Below are 19,920 nucleotides of genomic sequence, written 5' to 3'. Positions count from 1 at the left end.
CTGTTGTTTATTCTAATAATGTTTCCCTACCTCCAAAACAGCATAAAATTTTGATATATATATATATATATATATATATATATATATATATATATATATCCCAGCCACAAGCTCTATGTTTAGGCAAAACCTTTCAATTCACAGATATCTATATCTAGATATCTTTTTAAATTTTTTTTATTTTTTATTAACATATAATGTATAATTAGCCCCAGGGGTACTGGTCTGTGAATCACCAGGTTTCACAGCACTCACCATAGCACATACCCTCCCCAATGTCCATAACTCAGCCACCCTCTCCCAATACCCCCTCCCCCTAGATCTAGATACCTTATATAGATCTAGACAGATCTATCTCACCATATGGTGGGAGCAGGGGAGCCCATCACTTCCATGGGACTTCCTGTCCCCTTACCCCAATCTCAAACTCTAGGCTGGGTCGACAAACTCAAATGCTTCCAGGAACCAAGCAGATAAAATGGAAGGAATCGGGGAGCCTGGGTGGCTCAGTGGGTTAAGCCTCTGCCTTTGGCTCAGGTCATGATCTCAGGGTCCTGGGACAGAGTCCCACATTGGGGTCTCCGCTCGGCGGGGACCCTGCTTCCCCCTCTCTCTCTCTGCCTGCCTCTCTGCCTACTTGTGATCTCGGTTTGTCAAATAAGTAAATAAAATATTTTTTTTAAAAAAGCAAGGTATCCACAGACTAGAGCCCTAGAGAGTGGTGTGGTCTCAGGCACACCGGAGGTCACAGGCCCCATTCAGGGAGGGCAAATGCTACTCAGTTCCAAATGATTAACCTCTTGTGGGAATGAAAGCCCCCACCTGCTCTCTGATTTTTTCAGAAGAAATCAAAGATCCAGAGTGTTATCTGAAATCTCTTAAATGCTGGCAACTGACAGAAAACTTAAAACAAAAACAAAAATAAAAATGAAAAAAACCTCAAAAACGAAAATAAAAAAACAACTATAAGCCAAACAGTATCTGTGGGCCAGTTCGGGCCACAGGCCACCAGCATGCCAACACCACTCTGTGAAAGTCTGAACATCATATCCACTCGCCTTGGTTCTCCCGGAGTTTCTGAACTGCCTCAAGACTTCCTGTCATTTCGGGGTGCCTGGGTGGTTCAGTGGGTTAAGCCGCTGCCTTCAGCTCAGGTCATGATCTCAGGGTCCTGGGATCGAGTCCCGCATTGGGCTCTCTGCTCAGCAGGGAGCCTGCTTCCCTCTCTCTCTCTCTCTGCCTCTCCATCTACTTGTGATTTCTCTCTGTCAAATAAATAAATAAAATCTTTAAAAAAAAAAAAAAAGACTTCCTGTCATTTCGATATCAGAGCTGGAGTCCATACCTCACAAGCAAAGTGAGGCCTCAGGAATGTCTGGTTACAAAAAGCTATTACTGAAGCTGTAAGTATTATCAATAATAAATATATTAGTAATGATAAATAATAATTAAAAATTAATAGAAGGGTGGGTGGCTGGGTGGCGCCTGGGTGGCTCCGTCAGTTAAAAGTCCCAACTCTTGGTCTCAGTTCAGGTCATGATCTCAGGGTCATGAGTTCAAGCTTCGATCCAAGCTGGATGTGAAGCCTACTTTGAAAAAAAGTCATTAAAAAGTCATTGTAAAAATAAGTAAATAAAAATGAAAATTAACAGACTTCCCCAAGGGCCCTGGAGTGGGTATCTCGCTCACACACTCCCCGCAGGAAATGGTCCCCCTCCACAGCCCTCGGGGGCCACCAGGAGGCGCTCGGGATTCCGTCCCTCAGAGAAGTTATTTTCGTTTGTTTGTGACAGGTTACAGGAAGAGATTTTTCTAATTGGGGATGGACTCTCTGCGAAATAAATTGTGCTGAAGAGAATCACGTCCTGCCTCTATTTATACACTCCCTGGGGCTCTTGGAAACAGAGACTAGGAAGCCTGGGTGCCGGGACCAGCCCAGGGCTCTCTGGGTTACACCCATAAACCTTCTGAGTAGAAGAGCCTAGGCCAGGTTTTCTAAAAGGGAAAGAGGGATGCCTGGGTGGCTCAGTGGGTTGAGCCTCTGCCTTCGGCTCGGGTTGTGGTCTTGGGGTCCTGGGATCGAGCCCCGCATCAGGCTCTCTGCTCAGCGGGGAGCCTGCTCCCCAGCCCCCCGCCTGCCTCTCTGCCTACTTGTGATCTCTCTCTCTGTCAAATAAATAAAATCTTTCCAAAAAAATAAATAAATAAAAGGGAAAGATTGGGGCCACCAGGCCCCTTCTGCTGGGACCTGACCCCAAGATCACCACAGACAACAGATGTGCTGGGCCTCTCTGCTCCCTGTTAGGCCAACTCTCTCGGCAGGTTTAACTGGCTAACAACGGATTCAGGCCCCACGGCTCCACAAGGAGGGGTGTTAACAATAACTGACGATAATAAAACAGAGACAGGCATTAAGAATCCCCAACCATCAACCAAACCAACAGTCAAGGGACGGTACCGAGGCATGGAGCAGCTCAGACCACGGCTCTGGGCTCAGCAGACGGAGGCACCCTGCCCTTGCCACAGGCAGCTTGTACCGCCTGTAAAAACCCACCTGTACTGGGCTGACCTGTATCTCTCGAGTAGGTATGTTCAGATCTTAAACCCTGATACTTGTGAATGTGGCCTTATTTGCAAAAAGGTTCTTTGCAGATGTAATTCGTTAAGAATATCCAGATGAAATTATCTGGGATTTTAGGGTTGTGCCCCAAATACAGTAACTAGTATTTTGGGGGGTTTTGTTTTTGTTTTTTTAAGATTTCTTTATTGGGGGGCACCTGGGTGGCTCAGTGGATTAAGCCGCTGCCTTTGGCTCAGGTCATGATCCCGGGCTCCTGGGATGGAGTCCCGCATCGGGCTCTCTGTTCAGCGGGGAGCCTGCTTCCCCCTCTCCCCGCCCCCGCCTGACTCTCTGCCTACTGGTCATCTTTCTCTCTCTGTCAAATAGATAAAATCTTTAAAAAAAAAAAGAAATTTCTTTATTGGGATGCCTGAGTGGCTCGGTTGGTTAAGTGTCTGCCTTCAGCTCAGGTCATGATCTCAGGGTCCTGGGATCGAGCCCCACATCGAGCTCTCTGCTCGGTGGGGACCCTGCCTCCCCTTCTCTCTCTCTCTGCCTGTCTCTCTGCTTACTTGTGATCTCTGTCAAATAAATAAATTAAAATAAAATAAAATAATTTTTATTTTATTATATCATTAAATATTATTAATCATTAAATCTAAATCATTAAAGAAGACTTGTAGCTATCAGTAAATCAATTGGAATACCAAGAATTCCAATTTAATTAGAATTTAATTAAATCAATGTAATTGTGTAGATTAAGGAATCCTGATTATCAGAATCTTCATAAAATCATGCTATATTATAATAAAACAATAAGATCCTTTATTTTTTAAAAAAGAAAACTTATTTATATATTAGACAGAAAGAGCACACATGTGCTTGCACGGTGGGAGCAGGGGCGTAGAGGGAGAGGGAGAGCATCCCAAGCAGATTCCACACTCAGCCCAGAGCCCAAGGCAGGAGTCAATCTCACAACCCTGAAATAATGACCTGAGCCAAAACCACGTCGGACACTTAACGGACTGTGCCGCTCGGCGTTCCGTGACTGGTGTCTGAGTAAGAGAAAGAAGAGGGAAATCTGAACAGACACACAAGGAACAAGGTCCTGAGAGGACCGAGGCAGAGACCGCAGTGACGTGGCCACAGGCCAAGAAACACCAGAAATCACTAGAAGCTGGAAGAGCTCCCCCACCCCCCCCCCCCCCCCCCCCCCGCCCCACCAGAGCTTTTTCCCCAGGGGGCAGAGCAGACTGGAAGAGAGTAAGTTTCCGCTGTTTCAAGCCACCATGTCCACAGGCATTTGTCACGGTGGCCAACACCCTACACTAGCCAGAGCACAGTGTGGTCAGAAGCCTGTTAGCTACATAATTTGTAGCTAGACCTCTTGAAGTCTCAGTTTCCTCATCTATGAAATGGGAAGATGACAGTCTCCACTGCACCGGCTCATGGCGAGAATCGCAGTGCTCTGGAGGCACCTGGTCCACAGTAAACGATCCACAAGTGTTGGCCGCTCTCTTGTGGCCTCTGTCCTATCTTCTGCTGGGATACCTTGCCCCTGTCCTCCGTTCACAGAACTCAACCACTTCCGAAGCTCTAAGCACAGGGAAATTTAAAATAGAAATTTTAAAAGTGTATTTAGTCGGAAGGGCAGTCTAAGCGCTCCTTTAGCTACCTAACGAGAAGGGGTAAGGAGGCGATTCAGGTGCCCACCATTTCATTTTAAGCCAAAAAATAGTCCCAAGGGACACGGCTTGACCTACCCATTTTTGGGGTCTAGGCTTTGCCCAGACGTCTAGAACTCGGGTATCTGGCCCTTTGCTGTTCTCCTTCGTTCCCTGAGGTGGGAGAGGCAGAGAACTGGGAGCACCCATGGCTGTTCCACCATCACGCCCGGAGCTCGCTAGGTGAGAGGCCTGTCTCATTCATCCTTGTATCAACCCTCTGGCCCCTCACTGCCCAAACGACCCAGGGCTCAGTCTGACACGCAGCCCCAGCAGGACAGCCTGAACCTGACTATGCCGTTGTCTGAGCTCTGGGTCATCTTTTGGGTGGGAGCAAGCCAGGCTTCCTGCTTCTTGGTTCCTCTGAAGCAGGCTGGTGGGGGTGGGGGAGAAGTAAACTAAACAGCTAATAGTGCTGGAGGTCTGGGCCCTACACCTCACTATTCTGTAAAACAGCGAGACGGCGGGGCGGGCGGTGCTTAAACAAGCAGGTGTGTTCCAGGATCGGGCTGATGGCCCCCTGAGAGTAAAGTTGTACACACACCTTCCATGGTCATGGGTCAGACTCTCACACTTGACCCTAAACGGACCTGTTTTCATTTTTCACTGTCTGAAACCATCATCATCATCATCATCATCTCAAGGTTCCAAGCACTTAAAGGCCCTGTGCTAAGTAAGGCTTTATGCCTCTTGCCTCGCTGAATTTGATGAGGCACATGTTCTTTCTCCATTTTTTCACTTTCCCCAAGAGCATTCGACTGCCTGATGCACGGCATCTGGGAGTCAGCCTGACTCCAGAAATTTTGGTCTTAAAAGACAGTACCTATTTGGATAATGTACTCTTCATTTAGGATTATTTTCTTTCCTTTTATATTTGGGTTTTGATGAAACAACAATACAACTGATTTCTTTCTTTAAATATATATATATATAGTATATATGTATATATATATGTGGTGATACATATATATGTAGATATATACATATATATGTATATTATATATGTATATTGTTGTATAGTATATGTATATATATACATACATTTGTATACATACAGTTGTATTGTTGTATATTGTGTGTGTGTGTATATATATATATATATATATATACACACACATATATATATGACACCTGAAAATAACGGCCCCTCGAGGCCTCTTCCAGCCCCCTAATTCCAGAGTCCCACAATTCTGTGCAGTAAGAAAGGTGGCTGTCTGCTGCAAGCTGGTATTTTCATCCCCAGCTGACACTCTCACAACCAGGGGGGCATGGCACTGTGGGAAAGAGAGCCTGGCATTATTTTAATTAACAAGGACCACTGCAGAATCACCTTGGAGGGTTCTCTGACAAAGATCCTCCTACTGCCAACCTCAGTGGTCACGACCCACTTAGACCCAAACCCTTCACAACCTTGCCAGGCATTTTCAAGTCATCTACAGTCCATATGAGGACTGCCCCCCAGTAGCCACATGCCTTCCTTTCCTCCCATCAGGAGCCACAGCGCTCTCCCTGAGTTCCAGTAGACAGATTCTTCTAGAAGGAATGGCTACTCCCAGGGCAACTCCCACCTCACTGTTCCCAATCCAGGATAGAAGAGAAAAAAGATGATGATGCAGTGGGTTGAACAGTGCGCCCCTCAAAATTCATGGGCAAAACCTCAGAATGTGACCTTACTGGGAAATGGAATCTTTGCAGACATAACCATGTTAGGACCCGGTCATGGTGGATTAGGGCGGGCCCTAATCCAATGACCGCTGTCCTGGTAAGAGAAGATGACCCATAGGGAAGACAACCATGTAAACAAGGAGGAGAGATTGAAGTGATGTAGCTACAAGCCAAGGAATGCCCAAGATTGCTGGCAACGGCGAGAAGCTAGAGAAGACAAGGAAGGATCCTTCCATCCCTACAGCCTTCAGAGCAAGCACAACCTTGATTTCAGACTTCCGGCCTCCAGCATGGTGAGAAAGTGACTTTCTGTTGTTTTAAGCCAGTCTGCGTCTCCTTGCTATGGCAGCCCTAGGAAACTTACACCAGTGGTGATCATTAGCCTGGAAGTCAGATGGAGGGGAGCTGAGAGGTGGGGGCAGAGCTTGGGAACGCTGGGGAGACGGGCAAAACCAGCTAGTCTCTTTTGACTGTTTACCTAAGAATATCTAATTTTTCTCCAAGGGTTTACTAGGAGTGCTCGGTGTTCTTTACTTCACGGTCCCAGTGACACAGATCCCTGTTATTACTCCCATTTTATGGGAAAGACGCTCAGGTTTCTCAGGGTTAAGAACTTCAGGATGGCCAAGGGCCTATAGAACTGGTCCCCAGAAAGATAAAGCACAGCTAGTCCAATACCCACATTTCACCTGCAGGTAAACAGAAAGGCAGAGTGACTCGACCACACCGCAAGCAGCAAAGAACAGAAACCAAAATTGGACTCAAGGGTCTCGTCTCCTGATTTCTTACTCTTCCCAACTCAGGCCAACATCCTGCACCTGCAGCTAAAGAAGTATCTTGAAAGAAGGAAGTCACTGAAGGTATCTCAGTGCCAAAACCCAAGGGTTTCACAAAGACAGGGAAAGGAAATGCCTTTCTTCCTTCCTTTTTTTTTTTTTTTTTTTTTTAAGATTTTATTTCTTTATTTAGAGAGGATACGAGACTGAGGAGGGAGAGGGGCAGAGGGAGAGGGAGAGAGAGACTTCCAAGCAGACTCCGCGCCGAGCATGGAGCCAGACGTGGGGCTCAGCCTCATGATGCTGAGATCACGGGCTGAGCCGAAATGAAGAGTCGAACGCTTAACCAACTCAGCCACCTAGGCGCCTTGGAAATGACTTTCTTAGTTGGATTTTTACCAGAGGCCCTTCTTTCCACAAAATAAATTAAGTGGGGGTGTTCCTTTTGGTTTGAATCTACATGCAGACAAGTTTTCAAGGCACAAATGAGCTCTCTCGGACCTGGAGAAACCACAGGGTCATGAGAAGGACAAACTCAACTTTCAAAACCACAGGGTCATAAGAAGGACAAACTCAACTTTCAAAAGTTCTGTCCATGAAAAGAGTGAGCCAGACTTACAGGAAGACACAAAAAAGAAAGTTTAAGGGGCAGAAGCAAGTTGTAAAACAGAATCATCTAATTTTTTAAAAATTATGTATAGGTGGGGTAAGGGGAAATCTCCAGAACTATGATCAGCAGATGAACATCAGGGTTACCTCTGGGGGCGGGGACTGAGGCAGGGGACATTTTCTAACCTTTAGCCTCAAATGTTTAATTTTTCTTACATTGATCATGTAACACTTAAAGCTTTTACCGAGAAAAAATATGCAGAGTGGGTAAACCTATAAAGACAAAAAGCAGGGGCCCCTGGGTGGCTCAGTCGGTTAAGCGTCTGCCTTCGGCTCAGGTCATGGTCCCAGGGCCCTAAGATCGAGTCCCACATCTGGCTCCTGGCTCAGCCAAGAGCCTGGTTCTCCCTCCCATTCTGCCTGCTTATAGTCTCCCTCTCTGTTAAAAATGAATAAATAAAATCTTTAAAAATAAAAAAAGATTCTAAAGTCGTGATCTAGTGAGCAAAAAAAAAAAAGAAAAATTTTTTAAAGCAAAATGGGAGTCATGTGCATTATACCACAATTTTTAAAAAGTATATTACAGGGGCACCTGGGTGGCTCAGTCAGTTAAGCGTCTGCCTTCGGCTCGGGTCATGATCCCGGGGTCCTGGGATTGAGACCCACATCTGGCTCCTGGCTCAGCCGAGAGCCTGGTTCTCCCTCAACATTTTATTCTGCCTGTTGCTCTCCCTCCTTGTACTCTCCCTCTCTGTTAAAAATGAATAAATAAAATCTAATATGATTGTTGGCACATCCTATGCAATATATCTAAATTGAATTATGGTATCAGATAAAATTATAGATGGGATTAAAGCTTGTGTATCATCCATTATCATGTGTAATCAATAAACTATTTAATATTCTCTTGAAAAAATAAATAAATAAAATCTTTTTTAAAAAAAGATTCTAAAGTGGTGATCGAGTAAGCAAAAAAAAAATTTTTTTTAAAGCAAAATGGAGCCATGTGCATTTTACCACAATTTTTAAAAAGTACATTACAGGGGTACCTGGATGGCTCAGTCAGTTATAAGTGTCTGCCTTCAGCTCAGGTCATGATCCCAGGTCCTGGGATCAAGCCCTGCATCAGGCTCGTGGCTCATCAGGGAGACTGCTTCTTCCTCTCCCACTCCCCCTGCTTGTGCTCCCCCTTTCGCTATGTTTCTCTCTGTCAAATACATAAACAAAGCAGACCAAAGATTACAACTGGTCAGTCACCAAGGGGGAACCACCACCCACCAGAAACAGGAATCACTCAATGGTAGTGATAGCACTAGGCGCTGGCTAAGATTTCTGTTCTGGACCCACATTCCTGAGCTGTGTTTTATTTTTCAGACAGTGTAAACAAAACCCCAATATCTAAGGAGAGAGAGCCAAGGCACAGAGGGCAGCCAGGACAAAGCCGCTCATTCTCTATGACAACGCTCTCACTCTGAAGGTCAGTCTTGGGTTCAACCTCTCTTTTGGGTCTCGACTGTGAGGGGCTCACGGCCAGGCTGCACAGCCAAGAACCCTCTTGTTCCAGAAGAGACATTTGGCCCACCTCCTCTACACAGACCCCTGGCCACACAGCATTTAGAGACATGAGCAGACCCTCCAGTTCTCCTGGGGCTCTAAGGAGACCTGTCTACCCAATTTACAAGGTCTTTAAGCTACCTACAAAAGACCTCCCCAGACACGGCTCAAGAATAGACATCTCTTAGAAGCTAGGTAAACTGGGGCTCTCTTGGCCTTAGCGCCATCTTCTGGAAACCTCCGCGCCATGACAGCCAAGTGGAGAAAGAAGGGAATGTGCAGGCTGAAGGGAAAAAGATGAGAAAGAGAGGTCCTAGTAAAGCTCTGCCTTGGGCACCCACAGAAGCCACAGGAGCAGAAATAAGGAAAGCCAGAGGCCATTGACGCGGTACAAACTATTGGACAGCATGTCTACTTTCTAGAACTTGAGTCAATGAACCTAGAACACCCAACTGCCATCTGATCACAATGACCACCGCTGAAAGACCCACCTTGCTCATACCAAAACATAGCCCCTTTGGGCCCTTTGCCCTGGACCTGTGACTTTCCAGACTAATTCTGTTTTCTTGTGTGGCTGAATATAACACATGTACAATAAATCATCTCTTCTGGGGTCTTAGAAAAAGAAGAAAGCAAGATAGCTAAGTTCAATAAGTGAACTAGATTAGACTAAAAAGAGATGTGTGAGTCTAATAATATATACACACTCAGGGAGGCAGTAGGGAGTGGTGAGGACTGGGGTGTATGAGGTCAGCTACTACTCACTTCCTGCTGCTTGTAGCCTGTCGGGAACATGGGCCAGGATAGCTAGGATTTCTTTTTTCCTCTTTTGATATTTTAATGTTGGCAAGTAATTACAAAAATATGTTTAATACTGTACAGGCTAAACATAAAGCCTAGAGGCTGGATTTGGCCGGGGCTGCCAATATACATCCTCTGTTCCAAGGCCAGATCTGTTGCTTGCTCTATGAAGAAAGCCAAAGCAATCCCCTTCCTACTTTCTCCCTAAATGTAGGATGGTCTCTGAGAAGAGAGAACATGTCTCTATCGCAGCCCAACAAGGCAGTACGGTGTAGGGGGTGAGCACAGGGCCTCCCCCATTGAGCAGCACATATTGCGCAAATCACTTAACCTATCCGTACCTCAATTTTCTCATCTGCAAAATGAGGATCATAAAAGTACTACCAAGTGTTGTCCGGAGGTTTAAATGAGTTTATAGATGGAAAACACCTGTGAGAGCACATAGCCACTGAAATGCCTTCTCACAACCTGCCACTGAACCCCACGGTGGAGACAAGAGGGAGGAGCTGGGCTTCCCGCCCCCGCCCCTCCTCCACACCATCAACGGGCCTAGGCTGAATCCCGCCTCAGGGCCCATCAGGTGGGTCTAGGGGAGACTGGAGGGGCCAAGTTCTATCCCCAGAAAGAAACCTGATCAAAAAAGAAAAAAAGAAAGAAATCAGACCAACCAGGAACCAGGAACACTACACACGAACAGATCAGAGACACAAAGAAGCTTTTAAAGGAAAAAAGAGCTTTCCACAGCACAGAACACTTCCTTATAAGATGAATGTGTTTTTAATCCACTTATAACATTCTGGGTTGGGTCCCCATACTATTAATGGTTTTGTTATTGATGAAAACTCCCTGTTTTTACTTTAAAGGACCTCCGAAGAAAAAAGGAGCCTCAGGACAGAATTCTAAGGTTTCCTTTAGGAGATTTAACATACAGGGGCACCTGGGTGGCTCAGTGGGTTAAAGCCTCTGCCTTCAGCTCAGGTCATGTTCCCAGGGTCCTGGGATCGAGCCCCACATCAGGCTCTCTGCTCAGCGGGGAGCCTGCTTCCTCCTCTCTCTCTCTGCCTGCCTCTCTGCCTACTTGAAATCTCTGTCAAATAAAAAAAAAAAATCTTTAAAAAAAAAAAAAAAAAAAAAAAAGGAAACTTCACATACAAAACTCCAAGCCATGAGATCAGGCATTCTGAACCTGTGGTCCAAGATCAGGCTCAGAAGTCTAAGACCCCTTGGGCCAGCATGCAAAATTTTGTGTGTATAAGCACATTTTCCTAGAACTCTCAAGAGAGATCAACCTCCAAAAAAGTCAAGAGTCAATGAAAGGGGCGCCTGGGTGGCTCAGTGGGTTAAGCCGCTGCCTTCGGCTCAGGTCATGATCCCAGAGTCCTGGGATCGAGTCCCGCATCGGGCTCTCTGCTCAGCAGGGAGCCTGCTTCCTCCTCTCTCTGCCTGCCTCTCTGCCTACTTGTGATCTCTCTCTGTCAAATAAATAAAATCTTTAAAAAAAAAAAAAAAAGAGTCAATGAAAAGAGCCCAAAGCTAGTAAAGACTGGCTTTCTGGGAATGGTCACCACAGAGTTCTTTTACCTGGCGATCTGCACCCCCCCTCCCCGTCCCATTATGATATTTTTCACTTCCCAGCATCCAGAAGGGCACACCTTCTAAATAAAGTAAAACACCTCTGGATTAATGATTTTGTACGCCGCGTCCCTCTGTTGGTGGCCCTTGTCAGGCCACCTGACAGCGGTCCGGGGTCCTCTTCCCAGCTGCCTGCATTGACCTGCTCTGTCACCTCGGGCATATCCTTTACCCTCTCTGAACCTACTTCCACGTCGGTTAAGGGCAGGTAACTCAGGTACATTGCCCAGAGCTGGTACCTGACCAGTAGTGGAGTTTTCAACAAATGTTATGATGACAATTACTAGAGGGGAAGGCCTCTCCATGTATTTCCTGGGAAACAGACACACTGCACGTTTGCACTCTGCTTGTAACAGCCTTGTCCATCTAGAGAACTCCTATGCAGCCTCTAAAACCCAAGCCAAATGCCCTCTGCATAACTGTCCCAGAGCCCTGGCACCCAGTGTGGCTGATGAGTGTCTTTCACCCAATAACTGGTGAGCTGCCTGAGGGCAGTGACTGTGCCCTCCTGCTTCCTGTTCCCCCCGTGGCCAGCCCAGATGCTGCTCCGTGAGCACTGCTCGATAGTTAGGCTCTAGTTAGAGACCTCTGAACCACAGGTGGCTACGTGCCCCACCTTTGCGGGAGACCTAGTGGACCACCAGGAGGTACAACCTGCTCCTATGAAACAGGTGCGTGCCCCAGGGGAAGCCAGCCCAGAACAGCAAGTCTTCCTGAGCAGGACGGAGAGGTCTGTCCCCAGACCTAACAGCAGCACTACCCATAATGCCCACTGCTAGCAAAGCCTCAGATTTTCCACAAGTGCTGAGGAAGAACTCCTTGCCAACCACAGAGGCAGCTTCCCCTTTAGCTCTCAACGGCGGCCTCAGCTTGGGAGGCTTGGGCAGGCTTGCTTGGACCAGAAGCCCCTCTCCGTGCACAGACATACCCCCGGGATAGTCTGCACCAAGCTGCCCTGAGCTGAGATGCCCCTGGGAACCCATCCGGACCTTCTCAGCTGCCCAGGCCCAGATGCGACCCCCTGCCCACCTTCACACCCTCCAGGAGTGCCTGGGGGTCCTCGATGCCCTCGGGGACACACTTCTTGTTCTCGGGGAGGGATTCCAGTTTCTCCACCAGCGCTTTCAGGCCCTTCAGCTCAAACTCAGTGAGGTGGGTCCACTTGGCGGAGACCCCCGTGGCAGGGGAGCCGGTGGGCGTCTTGGGGTAGTCGGTGGGCACCGTCGTGGACTTCACACTTTCCTCCGACTCGTTAGACAAAGTCCTTTGGAGGAATCGCAGAGCAGGTGCTTTCGGCTTCTTCCCGGAGGCCTCCTGGTCCTCTGAGGGGGTGCTGGAGGGCGATGGAGGTCCATCGGCAGGTGGCTTGGGCACCTTCTCTGCGCCCTCCTCCTCTTCCTCCTCCTCTTCCTCCTCCTCCTTCTCTTCCTCCTGAGGCTGCTGCTCACAGGACTCCTCCTCCATCTCCAGCCAGGAATCAGATGAGAAGCCGTCTATGCTGGGCTTTCTCAGGGCATCTACGGGGAGCATAAGGGTCACAGGGAAGACTGAGATGAACGTCCCAGACTCCCTGCTGGAAGGCCCTGGAATGTCCACACACTATGCCTCCCCTCTACTCTGGACATCAAGCTTCTTTGGACATTTCTCATGGTCTATGTCTCCCTCCGCCTCTAGAAAGGCTGGGCTCAGCCAGACATAGGATCAAATCCCAGCTCGCTTTCTTCCCAGCTGTGTGTCCTCAGACAGGTTGCTTTACCTCTCTGAATACCCCTGGCATTTTATTTTTCAACATATAAAAATAAGGCCATATAAAAATAACGCCTGGGTGGCTCAGTTGGTTAGGTGTCTGCCTTCAGCTTGGGTCACGATCCCAAGGTCCTGGGATGCAGCCCTGCCTACATCGGGCTCTCTGCTCAGCGGTGAGCCTGCTTCTCCTACTTGTGAGCCTGCTCTACCTACTTGTGATCTCTCTCTCTGTGTCATATAAATAAATAAACATCTTTTTAAAAAAATAAGAATAAGGCCCAAAACGCGTATATAACATAAGGACTCCAGTCACCTGAAATGTCCGGAACGGGGAAATCTATAGAGCCAGAAAATAAATTAGTGGGCGCCTAGGCTGGGGCTGGGGAAGAGAAGGCTCTAACACAAGAGTACAGGTTTCTTTCTGGGGTAAAGAAAACGATCCCAAATCGACTGGTGATGGTCACGCAGCTCTGAAAATATGCAAAAAACCACTGAGTTCTACACATTAAATTGTATGATATGGGGACAATATCCCAATAATGCTGTTTTTTAAAAATATAGGGCGGGGCGCCTGGGTGGCTCAGTGGGTTAAAGCCTCTGCCTTCGGCTCAGGTCGTGATCCCAGGGTCCTGGGATCGAGCCCCACATCGGGCTCTCTGCTCCACAGGGAGCCTGCTTCCTCCTCTCTCTCTGCCTGCCTCTCTGCCTAGTTGTGATTTCTCTCTGTCAAATAAATAGAATATTAAAAATATATAGATATATAGGGCAAAAAAATGCTTCCTCGGAACACCTGCAGCGAGGATCGGCTAAGACTTCACTGAGTACGGTCCCGGCACACAACCAGTACTTGATGCACGAGCCACTGTCCTGATGTTGCTGCTTTACTTTGGCGGGAGAAGCAGTGAGGCAGTGGGGGAAACAGACAAGCAATTTCAATGACCCCAACGCTGCCTCAAGCTTTCTTCTTGTGCCTGCGAATGGAATCGGGAACGTTCTCCTACAGCCCTAAATATCCAAATGAGAGAAGCGCCTCTCCGTTTCCTGGTCGTGAGGACGGCCACAAAATCAAGCCCCTGGCCCCCACAGGAATGTGTAAGCTACTACAACCACAGGGGTCACCCCATTATTTCAGACTAATTTCCCATTCCCTACCAGGCTGGAAGCTTCCAGAGAGCAGGCTGTGAGGTTTCAGGACTTCTCAATACCCGATTATTGCACATCTGACACGTTGGAGACTCACAAGAGACTCCCCAGGCAAAACTGAATTTCTAGGAGGGAAATAAGCACTTCCCCATAAAGAGCTCAGTGGAAACATTTGCTCTCCATCATACGCCCAGTCTGAAACCACTAAGAGTCACTAAGGATGACAGGGAAGGAGGGAAAAAGGCTTTTTTACAGTGAGAAAAAAAAATCTAAAAATCCTGGGGATCGCAGGAGAAACCATGCAGACCCTAAAGGAGACAAACTGATCGTGTTATTCTAGAAAGAAGCAGTGAATGAGTCTCAGCAAACTCTGCCCCGGGAAACCCCCCAGCAGGAAGAGCTCAGAGGCAGGGGTGAGGGGGGTTGGGGGTGTTCTTCCAGATTGTTCCTCGGTGCTCAGAGTCACAGCTAGAGGCAAAGTCAGCTGGGTATCCAAGAGTCAAGACTCAAGGACTGAGCCATTCAGGGGTGATGTCCCTTTAAGTAAAGGCAGTAAGGCAGGACTCCGCAGCAGCCATGCTCTCTCCTGCCTCTGTCAGAACCACCCAAAGCTCTGCCAAGTTTGTGTCTCCAACCCCCTCTCCCCCAGCTCAAAGCTTGGTCTCAGGTTTTGGAGACTGGCTGCACCTCACGGGCCTGCTCCCATAGAGACAAAAACCCATCCCTAGGTGCAGGGGACGACTGGGGCTGTGGGATCAGCTAGCTGGTGGCCACAGAGGACTAAAACCACCAGGATTCTTTGTTCCATAGGGATCCTGTTTCAGCAACCACGCCTGGGACTGGTTCCTCATCGAGACCTAGGAGACCACCAAGGTGACTCCGTCGGAGGTCACGATCTCATTTTCTTGGACTCTTTATTCCACATGGGAAGTTGAGAAGGATGGCTTCCCCTCCTAAGGGGTCTCCAGGAGTCTGGCCGACACTCTGGCTCAAAAGTATTCCAGAAACCCAGAGACTCTCAAGGGCCACACTGAAAACATTCTTCCTGCCCAGCTGAGCAGAGGAGACGGCCGGGCCCACATTTCACTCACCAATAAGCATTGATTCTCTCTGGTATTCCTGAGTGAGGTAGGACCGCTGGGTCACACAGTACACGTATCTTTCCAAGACATACCAGCACATCTCATAGTAGAAGGGGTAGCGAAATTTGGGCTGCACCTGAAAGCAAAGACCCAGGGGTGGAAGTCAGTTTCTGGGAGGCAAAGGAGAACCAAGGGAGAAAACAGGGGGGAGGGGGTTTCTGCGGGAGTTATTCTCACCATCTTAACAAGAGCACAAATGGTGTGAGGGGGAAATGGGGGAGGCGGGCTAGAAGGCAGGAGAGAGGCGCTGGAAGGGGCAAGATACCAGTAGCATGCACAAATGAGGAGGAAGAGGGGAGAAAGAGGCCTGTGTGAGAGCATCATTTCAAAGCTCCCTGAGCTGCAGGCCGCCAGGGGAAGGCGGATGGGGTCCGCTTTGTGCTTCTGTGAGATGCAGAGAAACAGTTGTCCCCTGACCTGCTGACGGAGGGTGCGGGTACCTGCGGATGTGAGCCTGATTCCAGCTACAACAAACACAGGCTCCTCCTTGTTCTCAAAAATTCTTGAACAGACTCTGCTATCCCTCCCTGCCCCTTGAAAGACAGAAATCGCCCCCCCCCCCCCCTCCATTAGATCGCGGACCGGCTATCAAGCATCTCCTGCACTCTGGGAGGGAGGCAACACCGGGAGGACCAATGACGAGGGAGGGGTGTGGCCTCGCCTACCTCCAGGGGCGGGGCCTTAGAGGGTCCCACCTCCTGCACCTCCGGCTCCTCCCAGACAACCACCTGGCACTCCCCAGTCTGTATCCCCAGAGGATTCCCTCTGACAAAAGTCCCCAGGGTGACCTGGGGTGGCTCTAACACCAGGAGACACACGCCCGGGTCTGGAGCAGGGGTCCAGATGGGGATCCCCTTCGGGCCACTTCTTATAGGGGAGGAAGTGCAGGTGCAGAGAGCTTTATGCATCAGAACCGGGAAAAGGCCGGGGCTCCAGGCCTGGGCTCCAAGAGAATTCTGATGGGTGGAAGCACGGGGTCTATATGGACGAGATGGCAGAGAAAGATGGCAAAGGAAGCAATTACAATTACACTGACGGCCCTGCACAGATGAACCTTCCGGAAGCTTCATCCTGAGCGGGTAAGTGAGGAATGAGGGCAGTGAGTGGCTAGTCCCTGTCTCCCCCAGAGGGACTGAGCCCTCTTTTCCAAAGCTAGATCCTACAGGTCCACACTCACTCCGGACCTGCTCTCCTGCCCTCTCGCCAAGGGTGTGTCTGCCTCCCGGGATCTCTGCGGGTGCCAGAGACCCCTCTTCACCTCTCCTACCTTCCAGAAATCCAGGGAGTTCAACGTTAAGCCAAGGACAAGGTCCCAACTTTCTTGCAACAGTCTACAGGCAACATTCTACGTGTGGGATGAAGGCAAAAACAAGCAGACCTCAGTCCTCTGCCCTAAAATACCAGTCTCCTGCCTCTCTCACAGTGCCCACCTGGAAAAGGTCCCAATTCTGCCCTCTCTGAGAGTCCCAGCTCAGTCCCCCGGCCACCCCAGGTCCCGCTGACTCAGTCAGTGTTCAACCGTGAGGCCCCTTTCCCATGTCTGGGGCGGTCTCACTTCTCCCATCTGCTTATTGGGTCCATTCGACCTCCCCACCTCTGGTGGATGGTATGTGCTGGAATGAGATCCTGGCCGCCGCATGCTTTTGAGCTCCTCCGGGGGGATGCATGGAGTTGGGAACATCTAGCGGTTTCCTTGGCTCCAGCTACTTTCCTGAGAACCCTGGTTTGAATGCTGGGATAGCAGTAATCCTTTTTCACTGTCACTGAATCAGTGCCCTTCGGAGTTTAAAAAGGAGAGGGTCACTTCAGACTGAGACAGACCCTGACCTCCTGTGAGGAGGGGTCCAGGAGCCTCAGCCCTACCCCCGCTCCAGAGCAAGGACCAAGAAACTTTGAAACCAATTGCCAATACCTACAGAGCAGGCTGAGGACGGGCAAGCCCGCCTCTTCTCGGACGGACCCTTACTCACATCTCCTGGCTTCAGATTTGATTGGTAAGACTCTGAAGTTGCTTTTGACCTTACAAATTTTGGGAAACCGTGCGAGCCACTCCACACGGCAGGGCACCGCGGCGCCTGAGACTTTTTCTAGATCAGGAAAAAAAAAAATATTTTTTGGCTGTCTATCAGGAGAGGAAGAGAAGTCTCCCTCATTGTTGCTGAACCCAAGGGAAACCCGCTGGGTGAAAACAAATGCTGATGAAGGAATTCAAATTTTTTCTTTTCTTTTTATTTTTTTTTTTCCAAGAGAGCACGGCAGGAAACAAAATGGGCAAAGAATTGACTTACAAACGGGTTGTCGCCTTCCACCCTTCGCCTTCAAAAGGTCTCAGCCACATGCCTGGGAACATTAAACACACGATTGCTCAACATTATTTGTTGACAGATTCGGAGCCTCACCAAATTGAGTTGTTCACCAAAAGGCAAGGCAGTTCAGAAAGCATGCAGCGCTCCCAGCCTAGGGGATGATCAGTCTATGAGCCGATCTCAAGGGGTAGCTTTGAGTTCCCAAAGGCCCCTGCGAGTAGCACTTGGCCTTAGCCCTTCCTCTTACAGCTGAGCGACCTCGGGAGATCAGAACCAAAGGCGTTTTGGTGCATTGAGAACTCCCAGGTCTCAGGGGACTTGAAAAACTAAAATATGAGGGTGGGTGGAAGTATCTTAAAATTTGTTTTTCTCCTGGAAAAAAAAAAAAGTCAATGGGAAAAAAAAAATCCAATGGCGGAGGAAAAGAGGAGAGGAAGGGAAAATTATTTGCAATTTCCAAATAGATTCACTGGCTGAGACGGAATGGAGCGTGCGGCGTTACCTTTCCTGAGAAAGCTGCCTTCACTAGAGCCATTGGGGGGGAAAAAAAGATAAACGTAAGAGAGACGGCAGTTTAATGAATGATCAACTGGACCATCCCTGTCCCTTATCAAGCTAACTGGCGTTAAAAATACGTAGTGAGAGTTGTCGAGACATTCTCTTCACATAATAAACATGCAACACATCCGGTCCTTGGTGTGGCTCCCCCCGCACATCTTTACAATGAGAGGGTTTACTCTGCATAGGGGAAGATACGTGTGGGTGTCTACACACTGGAAACCACCAGGCCCGGGGAAGGGCAGGGCCCCAGCGGCAGTATCACCCACCCCCCCCACCACCCAAATTCAAATCCTAGCTAGCAGAGATGCAGCTTCCTAAACATAGGAGACCATTGGGGTTCCCCTGGTCTGGATGGGAGGGGGGGATCCCCCCCTTGGGCCACAAAGGCAAATTCTTTTTCTAAGACAAATCCACACCACAGGGCTTAAAGACTGACAGTTTCCTGTCTCCCCCACCCCCGCCCCCTCCCCCCCACCCCCGCCTTTGGTTTCCAAGCAAAGCCCCGTTTTAGGGACTCTTGAAAAACTATTTTTAAATGGCCATAACCTTCTTAAGAAAGCTCACAGGGATGTAAGGAATTAAGCTGTAGCGAGCTGACAAGGAGCCCTGGCATTTTATCTGGCTTCCAGTGCTCTCTCCCCAGCATCTTTTGTCTGCCTTGGCTCCTAAGACATAAACAATTGGGCCCTGTAGCCAAGCCCTCTCCAAAGACCAGAAATCAAAGCAGATTAAACAGCCTGCTGCTGCTTCCAGACCAGCCTGCCCGCCAGCCCCCCGCCCAGAAACCTGCTTCAGGGAAACCAGATGGGGCGCCCACTCAGATGACAGGGAGAGTGGGCCTTGGGGGAGGGGACCCTGCCGTGCTCATCTCAACATGGACCTGAGAGTCTCCAGGCGCCCACTGTGATGCCGAGGGTTCCACACTATTACTCTCCCTCCTCCCTCCCTCCGAGCAGAGGAGGGGAGCTGGACTCCTGATGGAAGGATGGGGCCCAAATCCACTGAGAGCGGACAATCCGGATCCCCTGGGGGAGGGGGACAGCTGCCAAGCAAGTTGCCAAAGCCTTTAGAAATCCCAGCCTGATTCTGGCTTTCAGGAATTGGCTGGAAAGTCATGGGCCTCACTTCTGGATTTCTCCTTTTTTTCTCCCATACTCCCTAGTCTGCTCATAACGCAAAATGGCCCATTCTTCAGGGCTGGCCAGGGAACAGCTGGCCGGAGCCCCAGACAGCACTTGACCCAGACTATGGGAGGACCACTCACACCCAGGATGCCCCAGGGCAGCCTCCCCCAGACCTGGAAAGGAATGGTGGGCGGGCAACAGAGAAAAGAGGTGCGAAAATCCACAAAACAAGACCCAGTCTCTGCAGACCTGGCAGCAAACCCATCACTGAAGACGCACAGTTGCTCTGGGACGACAACCTGACCACTGAACAGAGCTCAGGTTGTTCCCAGGAAACCCCTGGACACAGTCCCTCAATGCCATCAGGACAGTTTGAGAAGTCAGACACAACACAGTAGCTAAGTTCTGGTTCACGTATGTGATTCTGGCAGCCCTGGGCCTAGAAACTAGACCAAGAAAAGTGGGGACCCTGGGCCCAGGGCATCTGCCTCAAGGGAATGCTTCTGCAGAGTCCAGACACGACCACACCTCTCTGGGGCAAAAAAGCCTCCTCTGAGGCAAAACCCAGGAAGATGTG

The 19,920-nt window shown here is 49.1% G+C and overlaps 1 protein-coding gene across 9 annotated transcripts in view; it reads right to left on the bottom strand.

The window, feature by feature from the left end:
- The window catches only part of KDM2B (lysine demethylase 2B), a 122,897-nt gene that overhangs the window by 52,787 nt on the left and 50,190 nt on the right, over window positions 1-19,920 (bottom strand). For all 9 annotated transcript variants that reach the window (XM_059408368.1, XM_059408369.1, XM_059408370.1 and 6 more), the window contains 2 exons: window positions 15,302-15,428; window positions 12,351-12,838 (listed from right to left, as the gene is read on the bottom strand). In XM_059408368.1, the coding sequence (XP_059264351.1) occupies window positions 12,351-12,838; window positions 15,302-15,428 (615 nt within the window). The remainder of the gene's footprint in view (window positions 1-12,350; window positions 12,839-15,301; window positions 15,429-19,920) is intronic.

Source organism: Mustela nigripes, chromosome 8 (assembly GCF_022355385.1).
Source record: "Mustela nigripes isolate SB6536 chromosome 8, MUSNIG.SB6536, whole genome shotgun sequence".
Lineage (NCBI taxonomy): Eukaryota > Metazoa > Chordata > Mammalia > Carnivora > Mustelidae > Mustela > Mustela nigripes.
Note: the sequence above shows the minus strand (reverse complement) of the source record. Positions and strands in the feature narration are given on the sequence as shown.